At 31.1% G+C, this 14,949-nt stretch overlaps 3 protein-coding genes across 6 annotated transcripts; 1 reads left to right on the forward strand and 2 right to left on the reverse strand.

Annotated features, from left to right (window-relative positions):
- The first annotated feature begins 89 nt into the window (after positions 1-89).
- Positions 90-3,179, forward strand: Cog4 (conserved oligomeric Golgi complex subunit 4). Its single transcript, XM_072013097.1, has 10 exons — positions 90-245; positions 334-531; positions 635-1,009; positions 1,089-1,297; positions 1,381-1,576; positions 1,666-1,913; positions 1,982-2,204; positions 2,278-2,544; positions 2,628-2,813; positions 2,880-3,179. Exons 1-10 carry the CDS (start codon positions 174-176, stop codon positions 3,135-3,137), a joined length of 2,232 nt encoding a protein of 743 aa, XP_071869198.1. The 5' UTR covers positions 90-173; the 3' UTR covers positions 3,138-3,179.
- A 1,696-nt stretch (positions 3,180-4,875) lies between these two features.
- On the reverse strand, positions 4,876-10,588 carry LOC141445851 (uncharacterized). Of its 4 annotated transcripts, XR_012453397.1 has the most exons (4): positions 6,952-10,588; positions 6,752-6,841; positions 5,624-6,534; positions 4,876-5,449 (listed from the first exon to the last, which is right to left on the reverse strand). XR_012453397.1 is itself a non-coding variant. In XM_074111968.1 (1 exon), exon 1 carries the CDS (start codon positions 10,406-10,408, stop codon positions 10,016-10,018), a length of 393 nt encoding a protein of 130 aa, XP_073968069.1. In that variant the 5' UTR covers positions 10,409-10,588; the 3' UTR covers positions 6,749-10,015. The 4 variants fall into 4 exon arrangements, 1 of the variants encoding a protein (XP_073968069.1); XR_012453396.1 differs by having other exon boundaries at positions 6,752-10,588; XR_012453395.1 differs by lacking the exons at positions 4,876-5,449; positions 5,624-6,534 and having other exon boundaries at positions 6,749-9,266; positions 9,664-10,588.
- Positions 10,589-12,253: 1,665 nt separating this feature from the next.
- On the reverse strand, positions 12,254-14,945 carry Adck1 (aarF domain containing kinase 1). The gene is made up of 2 exons (XM_072012378.1): positions 14,443-14,945; positions 12,254-14,352 (listed from the first exon to the last, which is right to left on the reverse strand). Exon 2 carries the CDS (start codon positions 14,290-14,292, stop codon positions 12,724-12,726), a length of 1,569 nt encoding a protein of 522 aa, XP_071868479.1. The 5' UTR covers positions 14,293-14,352; positions 14,443-14,945; the 3' UTR covers positions 12,254-12,723.
- Positions 14,946-14,949: the final 4 nt, after the last annotated feature.

Raw genomic sequence — 14,949 nt, forward strand, 5'->3', positions numbered from 1 at the left:
GATTATAAATTTCTAACCATATACACACACACACACACACACACACACACACACGGTTGAATCAGCTTTCCCTTATGTTATTATTTAGTATGATGAATTTCACGGCTTAATAAAATTGTTGAATTTTAAACTATTCTAGGTGTAATGTAAATCTCGTATTCTGCACTAGTATAATGTGTATCATGGATTTATCTCCAAATCAAGACAATTTGACACATATACTTAATAAATTATCAGAAGATGAGGTTTCATCATATCTTCTTTCCAAATTTGATTCTTTCATTTGGATTTTTAAAAATCAGGTGTATTTAAAGAGTAATTACTTAATTACAGGTTAAGATAGAAAAAAGTTTAGAAAATATACTTTCAAAACAATGTCATGTAGAAGCAAAGCTCCAAAGTATAAGTAAGGTATTACCTAATATTGTTATAATACGGACAGAAGGAGAAAAGTTCTGTAATATGATTAGACGTACTAATGAACTAGCAGAAAATGTAAGTGCCAAAGTAAGACAATTGGATTTAGCAAGAGTAAGTTGAGCTGCAATATTGACTACACTATTGATAATAATTTCATTATTAAGTTGTTTATCATATAATGCATCAAGTTTAATTACTTATTGTTACATTATAGAGCAGAGTATACGAATGTCAAAGACGTGTTAATGACATTCTTGATTTACAACTATGTAGTGAAGGAGTAGCTATGGCATTGTGTAATGAAGATTATGAACAGGGTGCAGCACATGTTTATCGTTATTTATCAATGGATCAACAATTATTAGAAAGAACAGCTGAAGACATTTTGATGGATCACACTAGTGTCAGTTGTTCTCTAATTACATTACAACAAGCTGCATTACAACTCAGAACTGTGGTTACACATAAATTTGATGAAGCAGTAAAATTAGAAGATCTTGCATCTGTTGAAAGATTTTTCAAAATATTTCCTTTATTAGAGATGCATACCGAAGGCCTTAAAAAGTTTTGTAGTTATTTATGCACAAAGGTAATATATTATATTATATTATATTATATGATTTTTTAAACACTATAAACTTTATATAACTGTGTATTTCTAACATTAGTTGCAAGAAACAGCTCAAAAAAATTTAAAAGCAGCTTTAGAAATAAAAAGTAATGATAAAAGGGCGTCAGTTATTTTTTCTGACACTATGACATTACTATTTGAAGGAATTGCTCGTATTGTAGAGATACACCAACCAATAATCGAAACATATTATGGTCCTGGAAGATTATTAACGACAATTTCTATTTTGCAAAAGGAATGTGACAGGTATATTACATGTATTTATATTTATAGTGTATATAGGGAAATTGTATGTACTTTCAAAAATATAAAATTTATGTTTTAAATAGACAAGTTAAAAAGATTATTGCAGAATTTATGAAACACCGATCAATATCTAAGAAAGTACAAATTGTAAATGATCATGTTCGTAAACCAAGTTCTGAAAGAGCAGATCCCAAAGAGTTTGACTTGTTATTGGGAGAAATTACTATAATGCATTCACGTGCAGAATTATACATAAGATTCTTAAAAAGAAGGGTTAAAGTAAGTTAAATGTGTTTTAAATACTCTTACATACGTGAATATCTTTAAATACTTCAAAGTTTTATAAAATTATAACATTTTTATTCCAGAATGATGTAGAAATTAGTGTAACAAATGATGCACAATACAAAGATCTAATAAATGAATTCGAAAATATTATCAACAATTCTGATTTAGCACATGGTATGCAAGAACTTTTAGGTGCTTATCTTGCTTTAGAAAGATATTTCCTCGAAGAAAGTGTAAATAAAGCACTAGGAATGGATACCTTAGATCAAGATCAACAAACATCTAGTATGGTTGATGATGTTTTCTTTATAGTACAGAAATGTATTAGGTATTGACAAAATTTTATAATTTATGTTTAATTCAAGTACAAATAAAATACAAAATTTTCGTGTGTAGGCGTTCTATGTCAAGTTGGAGTATAGACGGTGTCTGTGCTGTAGTTAATATGGCTTGTGGAATATTAGAAGGAGAATTTGCAAACAGATTGCGAAATCGATTGCGACAAGGTTATCCAGCAGGATACTTGGATTTGGCACAAGCTTACAGTGCTCTTCAAACAAGTATACAACATGGTCGTCTACAAACTTCAGATACGGAGCTCGCCCGTCTAATGTTTTTGGTAGTATTAAGTACAAAATTTACAGGTCTTGCATATTTTATAGGTTAATTTGTTTTATGTATTTCATTCATAGGCCTATCTAAATAACACCGACGTAAGTATCGAATATGTTGAAACGCTATGTAAAAGTCTTAATACAGAAATAGATGCGACGTTTCCCAATATGCAAAGTAAAGAAAGAGGTAAAATTGACAGTTGTTTATCCGGCTTAAAAGGTGTTATGTCGATTTTACGAGCGGTTAATGATTATGGTCTAGAACAGTTACGAGTAAGCGCTGTCAAACCGAGAGTCACACCTTGGGTCGATGCATTTTTATCAGTGGATCATCATATAAACGAGGTAAACAAAGTATATAATCATAAGAAATGATTAAAATGAGTTAACGAAATAAAAAACTCGTAACGATTCGTTAATATCCATAGGATGACTTATTAAGATATGAAACAGAAGAACCTTTCGTACAAACTTTAATTATGAATTTAGAAGGTTTACTTCAAAGTTTTAAGGGAAGTTTAACAGCATCTAATTATGATGCTTTAATTGGTCTTCTTACTGCTGAAGTAACAGCTCGTTTAGAAAAAGTTGTATTAAAGTCTACTTTTAATAGAGTATGTATATTTTATGATCTTATTTTAATTTTAATATTTATTTCCTAATAATCAATAATTTTTTAGGCGGGAGGTCTTATACTTGATAAAGAAGTAAGGTCATTAGCAAGTTACTTAGCCGCTGTTACCTCATGGTCTGTACGTGATAAATTTGCACGATTAACGCAAATAGCTACCATATTAAGCGTTGAAAAAGTAGAAGAACTAGCAGATTATTGTGGTGCAGATGCAATAGCATGGAGATTAACACCTGCTGAAGTTCGACGTATTGCTTCTATGAGGATAGATTTTCGTCCCGAGGATATAAAGAGATTGAAACTTTAATTTTTATTGAATTGTATTGGTATAATAAATAATAATAAACAGTCAATTTATTTTAATATTTTTATTTCTGCTTAATGCATAAATTATACAAAATTAAAATACTATTTTGGCTTAATAATCAACAGCACTATTAGTATTACTTAATTATTATTATTAATACATATAATACATCTTATTTTTATAAAATTATTTTACTACTAACTAATAATACTAATTACTAACAACTAGCGATACTACTAACAATTCTTAAATTTTATGATCGAAGTCAAGTTTCAGATATTTTTAAAACATACGGCAATCCTTAAAAATTTATTAGACATGTACAATCTGTGAGCATTTTTAAACTATTAGAGTTATAAAATTAGTACTTCAATAGTTCACTTTCTTTATTAGTAACGTTATTATCATGTAATCACACAGCTTTTGTTTTCATACAGCTTAAATCTTACACTTCTTAATATTTAATATGTATGATTTTCTATGACCTTCTTACTGATTGTTATCGTGGTCAGCAGTAAGAGAAACTGATGATTTATATAGGGACCTTTCTTATTTGCTTGCTTTGCTGAATTGTAAAAAATTGGTATCGGTACCCTTTATAGTGACATGATTCTGTTGGTTTGCTATTTTGTTTATATGTATACATATTGTGCTGAATTAAATGTTCGTGAGTCGCACAAAGTATATTTATGTGTCTGACGCCAATACATCTTACTGTATCTTCACAAATTCCTGCACTTATAACCTCCTTTGAACTCCACGAAGTCTTACGTCGGTAGCTTCCTATTTGTCCTACAAAGTCCCGCGTCGGTAGTCTCCGAGTGGTCCTACAAAATCCCACGTTGACATCCTCCTCTAGATAGCACGAAGTCCCACGTTGGTAGCCTCCTCTGGATAGCACGAAAGTCCCACGTTGGTAGCCTCCTCTGGATAGCACGAAAGTCCCACGTTGGTAGCCTCCTCTGGATAGCACGAAAGTCCCACGTTGGTAGCCTCCTCTGGATAGCACGAAAGTCCCACGTTGGTAGCCTCCTCTGGATAGCACGAAGTCCGACGTTGGTAGCCTCTTCTGGATAGCACGAAGTCCGACGTTGGTAGCCTCCTCTGGATAGCACGAAGTCCGACGTTGGTAGCCTCCTCTGGATAGCACGAAGTCCGACGTTGGTAATCTCCTCTGGATAGCACGAAGTTCGACGTTGGTAGCCTCCTCTGGATAGCACGAAGTCCCACGTTGGTAGCCTCCTCTGGATAGCACGAAAGTCCCACGTTGGTAGCCTCCTCTGGATAGCACGAAAGTCCCACGTTGGTAGCCTCCTCTGGATAGCACGAAAGTCCCACGTTGGTAGCCTCCTCTGGATAGCACGAAGTCCGACGTTGGTAGCCTCTTCTGGATAGCACGAAGTCCGACGTTGGTAGCCTCCTCTGGATAGCACGAAGTCCGACGTTGGTAGCCTCCTCTGGATAGCACGAAGTCCGACGTTGGTAATCTCCTCTGGATAGCACGAAGTTCGACGTTGGTAGCCTCCTCTGGATAGCACGAAGTCCGACGTTGGTAGCCTCCTCTGGATAGCACGAAGTCCGACGTTGGTAGTCTCCTCTGGATAGCACGAAGTCCGACGTTGGTAGCCTCCTCTGGATAGCACGAAGTCCGACGTTGGTAGCCTCCTCTGGATAGCACGAAGTCCCACGTTGGTAGCCTCCTCTGGATAGCACGAAATCCCACGTTGGTAGCCTCCTCTGGATAACACGAAGTCCCACGTTGGTAGCCTTTTTAGATTAGTACTGCGTTGTTGGTTTTCTTTAGATCTCACATTAATAGCTGGCCTTTTTCAAATTTTACGAAATCGAGATAACAATTTTGAAATTTCATGAATATACACTATGATACATTACAATGTTCCCACATTTTCCAGACATTAAGTTGTTATCCCAATTATTTGTTACAATCATTGACATTTGATCCTTGAATGAACACAATATTAAATATTTCCTTTTCTTCTGTGATGTTCCTCTAGTCTATATATAGTTATCTCTTATACTGTCCAAGTAATAGATAATCTTTGAAAGTTGCATTCTAATACCAATTCTTTTCCATATGCCAAATTTATCTTGCTATTTATGAATGATATTTCGCATTAAAAAAATGCAATTTATGCAAAATTTTGGCAATAAATGTTACAATTTTCTGTTTGCCATGAAAGAAATCATGTTGAATTTTATACTCTTTTCTACAAAAATATTTACATTTTACTAATGGTAAGTATATAGCAAGTATATTCCGAAAATGTATATCTGAAGCATATTATATAAATCTGAAATTAAAAAATGTATTATTGATTCATTTTTTTTCTTTCTAATTGGAAAAATATATTGTTAAACGATTCTTACTTTACTTCTGTTGTATATCTTCATATCCAAAATTTTCAATTGTTGTAACGCATTTTTTTCTTTCTAATTGGAAAAATATATTGTTAAACGATTCTTACTTTACTTCTGTTGTATATCTTCATATCCAAAATCTTCAATTGTTGTAACGCATAGATGATTGTGATTAAGTTATTGATTTCAAATCTGTTTCAGTCATTTCTTCGTTCATATTAAAATAATTTTATTCTTCTTCGTTAGAAAAAACAGAAAGCTATTTCATCCAATAGTGCATGGAATTGCATACAACCAAGACATCAAATTAGACGAAATAGTGAAGATTACAACATACCATATTTGTTTTACTTCGTATTTCGATGTTCATACAAATGAACTTGTAATCTGGTTCTTTTTATAAGATTTAGTATGTTTAAAAAAAAAAATGAAGCATAATGTAAGGGACTCACATTCATATATAGTTTCAATAAACCAATTTCGTTGGCACTGAGATTACTTTGAAACATAACAGTTCTAAATAGTCTAATTGTCATACATGCATAAATTTTCACAATATACAAATTTGTTGAACGTTCAATTGAAAATAATACATACTAAATTATTTTCGCATTTATCTATCCATGAAAAACGTTGATCGAAATGTTAATGAAGGTAAAATAGTAATTCATTTTGTCCTTCCATTTGGAAAATGCTTTTCTGGATCGTTTGATATTATTTTCTGAAATATATTTATAATTTCCACAATTCAAAGAACACTTACTAATTGTTTTTTTCACATTCACGTGTAATTTGTCCTTCAATCTGAATACCCTTACTTTGTAATAAAATATATATTGTGCTTATATTTACTACTATTAGTCTATATATTTGGAATATTTTTGTATCAATAGATTGCATGCAAATGCAATTACGAGCGAATTTTATGTGCGTAATGAATCCGTAAAATAATTATATTAAATTTGCAATTTTGAATCTGAAAAACATTTGACTTTAATGATTATATTTTGATTTTTACCTGCCGGAAAACTGATGGAACAAAAATTTGTTACATCTATCATGTACTTATGTAATTAAAACATAAGACAAAACTTTTATAAATATAAAAATTGTCATAAAAATTTTGACGCAACACATTTGAACATTTTATGACGCATTGGGGTTAGATTATTAATATCATATTATTTCTTTTTTTGTGAATGTAATAAAAGCAATAATATTTAAACAATACATACATATTTAGATGCCTTTCACAATATGGCTTTCCCATAGAGCAGGAGGCTTATTATAAAATTCATGTCATAAATGTAATTTCCTTCAATTTCCTAAAGCAAAAATTATAAGTGTCGACCCAGAAATACCCAACATATTGAAACATTTAAATAATACAAATTTCATATTTGGGTATTACATATTTCTAAGAATTTAACACTACCATGCTCATTACCATGCTTCAAATGACTTTATATTGAAATTATTTGTGTGGTATACCCATTTCCTTATCACCCTTTATTTTTCTTTCTCCTTCTGCAGAAGAGTTAAAACCATTTGTATCCTCCCTATATTTGTCCATTATACATCCTACATATTTTCACAAATAACAAAAAATAGCAAGGACAAATATAGCTTCAATGTATACAGTCATCACAATGAAATGTGAATCATCTCTTGCAGATCTAAAATATTAAACGTGAAACGATGATCTTAATTTAGAATAGATTATAGATACACAATCTGCTCGTTTCTTCCTTTCTTAACAATGATCTGTTCCATTGTCAAACAAGTATTTCCTTCAGTAGCTGGATGAAATGCAAATTTATATGGTGGTATTATGCTTATCATTATACTGCAAGTACTTTGAGTTACTGAAATTGCAGAACCATTTCCTGTTATTGAATGCAAAACATACGTTTTCCATTATCAAAAAATGACATACAAATGTCTCATCCGTTGTATTAAAGTGATAAGAGATAGACACTGCACCAGGTCTGCAGCTCATAATACAAGTTGCACCAGTTTCTCAATTTTCCCTAATTATATTCAATGTTTACAATAATCATCCTTCATATAAAATTGTTACCTTTATCCAAAACATACCACCTCTCTCTCTCTCTTTAAAAATATGACCTTTTTCATCTTAATCAATGTCTCCCAAAAACTGATTTAGTAGAAAATATACGACGACATCTATAACGATCCAATTAGGAACTACCAGAGCATGTGTACTTTAAGCGGACCTTTAACCGTTGATTAAACGCGTTCTCTATCCAAGCCTGGCTGAAACATAATTACTCACACCCCCAGTAACCCACCTCTAAATCATTCTAATCAACGTACCATGTAAACACGAATCCAACGCGTTCCAGGTATAGAATCAACTGCCTGTAGTTGTTTAGCTGTACACGACGAGTACAATTATTTCGGGTACTCCTGCAGTACAAAACAGACACCCAAACGACAATATTTCAACACAAAAATATTTAAAACAATAGTTATAAAAGCATGATACTTAATACCACACTTGACATCATGTATAAGTAAAAGTAGATTTCTTCAAACAAATTTCAAGATAAATCTTTAGCTTGTGTAATTATATCAAACTTGTTCAATTAACGATGAGCTATTTCCATCATGTTTTGATAACCGACTCATCGATGATGTATTTCCTTGGAATTGAAAAAAGAATGTGCATAATTTTGTCCTCCATCAACACTCAAAATATTATCTACATGCTATACTTAGGGATTCAATTTTAAAATACGTTGCTTCATTTTCCATCACTGCTTTCCTACTATCAGTATGTAAAAGATTTTTCACAGTATCCATTAATGCGCAATTTGTATAAATATTATTGCAGTTTCTCGCGTCACTTGAACTGTAATATAAACCAGTCTTTTATTTCCATTACTCCTCTGCATACCATTTGTCCGGAACAATACATTTTATTTGTTAATCTAATAACATGTGAAGTTCTTCATTTGTTCTAAGATCAATCAATGGATAAGTGAAGAAAATATTGAAATCTGTGAAAATAAGCATCTAGTAATATGACTTCTGAACCGACATATTTATTGCAATGCCTGTCAAATTTCAAAGTAATTTCCTATCCATATTAAACATATTTCATATATATGTGCATGTCTATTATTTTGATTAGTTGTGCTACTTGCAATAATTCGCCATTCTGGATCATCTAGATTCAACAAAGATGCATTCAATTTACTCCATACCTCAAAAAGCTCCTATTATCATAATTCAAATGGGAAGATAGAGAGCTGTGACATTATTCAGCTCTCAACTTTGAACAAGGCATATTGATAAGCCAGAGTAACTCACATACAACTTGGTGGTACAAGCGTTGAAAAAACTTTCCTGGACCTGAGAAAATACATTTGCACAGGTAACGAACAAAAGGGATTAGAGCTCACCAAATAAGACTTGCTATAATTTGCTGTAGTTTGTCACAATAAGCCTATGTGTATCGCGCGTCAGACGATTTTGGAATTAGTTGATGCTTGGATGTTCAAGATACGGAAGCACGGAGTGATGAGACGTTTATGTACAATGTGATCATGGTGCAACTCATCGTCGGCCAGAACACTTCATGCACGATTTGCTAAAAACAAATAATTTCCCCCTTTGTTTATCCCATACCAATCCTCTCTCGTCACTCCTTATCTCATACACAGACAGGCCAAATAATGTCGCCGATGACGGCCAACAGCCTGGACACATGTGCGGATCTCTTGCCTGCGACAGAATTTTGTTATGTGTAGTATGCTGGACAGAAAAATTATAGACATTTTCCAAATTTTATTAATTTCCTTTTATTTATTCAAAAACTTTATTTCTACAAAACTGTTAATTAATTAAGCAAGTATACAAAATCTTGACGTTCAGAATAATGGAGCGAATATTTGAAAAGGTACTATTAAATCTATAAATTAACATGCAATACAAATTTTCTTTAAACTCTAAGACATACAAAGTACATAATGTTTTATGTAAATTGCCATACTTTTGAAAATAAAAAATATCGAATCAAACATTCTTCAAATATATTTCGAACGCTCATTAATACTACAAAATTATATTACTACAAAAAATTGTAAAGGGCAATGCATTGGTCCCGATACAGTTTACAAACCAAACCAATGAAAGGTGCAGAGATTAGAGAACATGGGGTCCCCAATCGTGTGGTACGCTTCAGCATCGTTGAGAACACCAACTCCCTCCCTCCGCCTGTCCCAATGTCATCTCAAACGGTGAGACTGCAAGTAAAAAATATCCAGATATACATCAGGATAATAATGCGATTTCTATTCCTGCAGCACCGACGTAATACACGGTGCTCCATAATCGCTCGAGATCCCATATAGTTGTTGTTGAAATCTTTATGGATTTGGTGGATAACGTTGCGAGAAATTATCCTCTTGTCAAAGTGGTCACATAAGCTTCTAGGTCTTCATAACCTGGTTGCTTGCATTTTTCCCATTACTTCAGCGTTGTAATGGTACTTTTACTTCTGACAACTTAGACATGAAATTGTCTAAACTGCTCAATTCAGGACACAATTCAGGCTCTTTCCAGGGACTGTTCTGCTCAGACGTGTCTTCATCATCGTAGCGTTCATAATTTATATAATTTGCATTCTTCAATAATTGTTTTTTAAGTTGCTGCCATTTTAAAGCTCTAGATAATTGCTTGATGCGTAATTCGTCTTCAGCTTTGAAGATAGTAGACGTCAGCATTGCTTCAATCCGTAAATCGCGTCTGCGATATCGCCGACACCTTAATTTTTTACAGCGGACTCTGCTGATCCAAGTTACTAATCGTTCAGTATAACTTGGCTTGACGTCAATATCTTGAACTCTCTTCTTAGAATTTGTCATGATGACGGCTTCGTAGTTTTCTTGCAGAAATACAAATGTCCTCTTTTTCGAGGTTAACACAGTATCGATGATACTTTTCTTGAGAAATGGGTTAACATGAAATATCGACTGATACGATATTCACGTTTTCTTATAGCTTCCTCAACTATTTCACCTAATTATTGAATAAATAATAAGTACACCAACCTGTATCTGGCTCGTGTTTGTTGTAGAACAGAATAGAACAGGTTCACACAACACACAAAATATTTGAAACTGTCGAGCATAATACGATCCTCTCCGCTTGCAGATGACTCAGGAAGTGCCTACGTTGCGCGTCTAATGGCGGCTTTATATACCCCCAAGCTTGTCGTTATGTAGTGGTCTTGCGCGCGAACGATAGAAAATAGTTCCTTATAAAATCTTACATTAATCTTACATTATTATAATTTTTGAAAAATACTTTAATCCACTTAATTTTTTAAATTATTTGCGACAATTTTAATGCAAAATTTTATATACTTTGTGCATTATATTATAATTCCTCATTTACAGGAAATAATCAATAGCCTACAAAGATGTTCTGCGGTTAATTTCTAACCAATCGCGTGCGTCATTTTGCATGCGTCATTTCCGGTGCAGATATTTCCAACCTAACCTCAAATCTCTTCACATATTATTTAGGACGTACATTTATGTTGATGTACTAGAAAGAATGAAAATCTAATGTATCATTTATAAATCAAAAATCATTATTCCAATGATTTTAAGTTACACACATAATAAATAAAGTAGGCTGTAGACTATGAAATTCGTATGAAATAAGCAGGGAATAGTAACTAAATAAATGTATATATGGAACATAAATCTTGTTAAAATTTATTAAATTACATTCAAATCAAATATATGAACAAGATCTATTGACTTATAATTATTTTTTTGAAACACTAGTATGAAATAAAATTGCGACATTATAAATACAAAAACGTTGATATAATAATATTTGACATTATAGAAATTGCAATACATGGCAACACTGTCAGGAATAACTTTTACGCTATTACGCATTATACTCAATGAGTGTAATAAGATACTTTCCATTCTACGTCTTATTTCACGATACAAAAATAAAAATTACTTTCGTTAAATCCAAAAATTCTTAAAAATTGAAAAATTTCAAAATCTTTTACCATATTCCATAACATTAATAATTATCTCATTTCATTTTTCTCTTAATTGATACAATTTATTTAATAGATATAAAATAAAGATGTGTATTCTTTGTTTTAATGAAGCATTCTTGAATCGTAACTAATGAATGACGCATGAGATACATATACGCATATGTATATAGTTAGGTACATAAGTATACACATGTATATATTTTAAGTTCACATTTAATTTTCTCAGAAATGGTTTAGTCAGTTGCAGTTACATGTTAATTCTATTTTTATATCGTGATCAAAGATAGAGTATAATGAAATTGCAGCAGATTATCAAAAACAATAAATCTTCACATTTAAACTAATTTTTGTAGAAAGTTAATGAATAAAAGATATTAATTTGTTGTTATATATAGATATAAATTAATGAATTTCTATACTTTTAATAAATATTATACTTCGTAAAATTGATTTGTTTTAATGACAAATTACCTCTGTAACGTAATTAAGTTAAGAATACATCTTAAATAAACACGTGAAATTTCTCAACATTTTTGAAGCCATGAATTTAATATATATATATAAACCATATATATATATGGTTTAGTTAACGACAGGTAATGTTGGGAACTTATCAATACATTAAAAACATGATTCATGATCAAACGTATTTATTGTCATATTTTATTATTAAATACAATAATCGATCAGATATAATTTATTTCTTCTATTCCGCTAATGAAGGAGAAACAAAATATACAAGTTTTCGCATCTCATGCAAAATATACGTAAATATGATAAATTATAACAATAAAATAAAAATGTATGTTTGTATATAATATGTATATACATACATATTTGTAATAAATATTTAATATTATTCTTTAATTGGGATAACTTTGACTATTCGACAATCAAGATATGGCACAATAAATTTGCGCAATTATTAAAATATACATACTTGTTTAATATGAATATTGTTCTTATTTATCATAAATTATTTTTTACTTTTATAAAAATGTGAAATGTGAAAAATGGAAAAGTGAAAAAAAAATATTATAAAGAAATACTTACATACTTTTTTAAATTATTTGTTTAAATTAATCAAATCATAACGTATTTAAAGAAATGTTACATTGTACATAGCAAATTTTTCCTATAACAAAATCAATGTTAAAAAGTATAAAATTCGTTTTTCATAAATGAGTTAACAGAATTTTGTATATTGAAATTTAATGCTCCCAAGTATATATAATATAATGATAATTTAAAGAGTGCCCATTGTTGAGATATAGAAACTTTCCATTTTTCCCATACATTCGTGCAGGTTTTCAGTTTCTCTCCATATACAGATTGTATGCAACATTTTGACATTTCCAGCATTCCTGACATTCTTGATTCTGTGTTGAGAGAATATTCGATACAACGCATAAGATCATTTGTTTTAAGGATTAATAACATTTGCCTATTCACTTTGTCTAGTACAGTGCTAATTTGTGGTAATAAATTTGGTATTTCTTTTTGAAATTCCTCTTTTTCCTGTATATCATATTTGGTTTTCTGAACACCAGTTATAATTGTATTCCAAGATCGTCCTGATACCATACAAGCTAATAACCCATACAAATCTGCAACACCTAAATTAGCACAATGCGTTTGCATTGCAGCTTTATTGCCATCAAATATTGCTAACCAAAGTTTAGAATATTCCCATCGAAATTCATTTGAGAGGTTTGCATACAATCCATGGTCTAGAAGTATAATTTCTGCTTCATTATTTTTCTTTCTGACTAAAACGTTACCAGGATGTGGGTCTGAATGTACAAAACCAACAATAAATATCATGTGGCTATAAAGTCGACCTAATTTACTGCTAACTTCATATGGATTTAAATTACTGGTTTGGATGTATTTTAAATCATTAATTTGTCCTCCTTCTAAAAATTCCATTGCTAGAACTCGTGGTGAAGAAATTTCCCAATGTATTTTTGGTATTTTTAACCAATGATAATGTGAAAATATATTTTTAATTTTTTCTGCATTTCTTCCCTCTTGAGTGAAGTCCAACTCTCGAGGAATATTCTTCTTAGTTTCATCAACAAGCCAATCAAATTTAAAATCAGGGAAAACTAATGATGTTAATTTTACTAAGGTTGACATAGTTTTTATATCTACATAGGAGTTAGTTTTAACTGATCGATGTTGAATTTTAACAGCAACAATATCACCATTTTTTAATATAGCTTTATGAACTTGTGCTAAACTAGCAGTGCCTAATGGTTCAGGATCAATACTTTCAAATATTTCGTATGGATCTTTCTTGAAATCTTCTTTAATAACAGTAAGTATATCTTTAAAAGATGACTGTGGTGCTGAACTATGTAATACCCTCATTGTATTAACATATTCTGATGGCAATAAATAATCTAGTGCGCCGATATGTTGACCTACTTTTATATAAACACCTTTGTTAGCACAGCAAAGTTCTAAGAGTTTCTGTGCTCCATATTTATGTACTTTTGATTTTAAGTCAAGATATTCCTGACTATTTGGATCTAAATTACTACCATACAATTCGTTTCTGTAATGCCTCCCAATTATAAAGACAGTAATTGCAGCACGTCCCAATCGTACAATACCTATAGCTCCCAAATCATATTCATTTGCTCTTAAGGAAGCTAGCGTTCCCAATCCAATTATTCCAAGAGCTGCACCTTTTAGCAATCTTCTTGATAAAAACATTATCAATTAAAAATTTGTCAAATACTTAAATTTTTCTGTTTAGTTTTATAAATGATAAATCTGGAATGAGACAATGGTAAAAAGATTTGTTGATTGTAATACAATAATTATGTAAATATTTGTAACCTTTACAAGAATGAAATTACATACTTTGCGTTAAGTTAAACTCCTTTTTTCCTCAATAAAACCTCACTATATAACACGAAATCAGGTATAAAAATTATGCAATCCACTTGTGTCTTTCTGACTTATAAATTGTTCCGAAATTTCGAAAATTGTATAGTAACCTAAACTATGTACATGTAAAAAGTGTAACAGAATTTATGTATTAAAAATTTCTATTTAAGAATATCTCAATGTTTTAATTTTTTCTTCAAAAGTATTTGGTTAATTTTGTATAACATTTGTCTAATTACTTGTTTTTTCTGAGAATGTAACATCATAACCTGTTTTCGTTTTGAAGCTGTTGATTTTTGCTCACATGGAATAATAGTCAATTTGCATTGATCACCATTTCTCTTTAAGTATCGATGTTTTACGTTTGCATATCGATAGAGTTACATTTTGATAAATTTTATAAATCATTAATCTTATTTTTTTTGCACAATTTTATGGAAAATTATGTTAAATATGGGGTATCCTAAGTAAAAGAATTTA

The sequence above is a fragment of the Bombus fervidus genome, chromosome 11 (assembly GCF_041682495.2).
Source record: "Bombus fervidus isolate BK054 chromosome 11, iyBomFerv1, whole genome shotgun sequence".
Taxonomy (NCBI): Eukaryota; Metazoa; Arthropoda; class Insecta; order Hymenoptera; family Apidae; genus Bombus; species Bombus fervidus.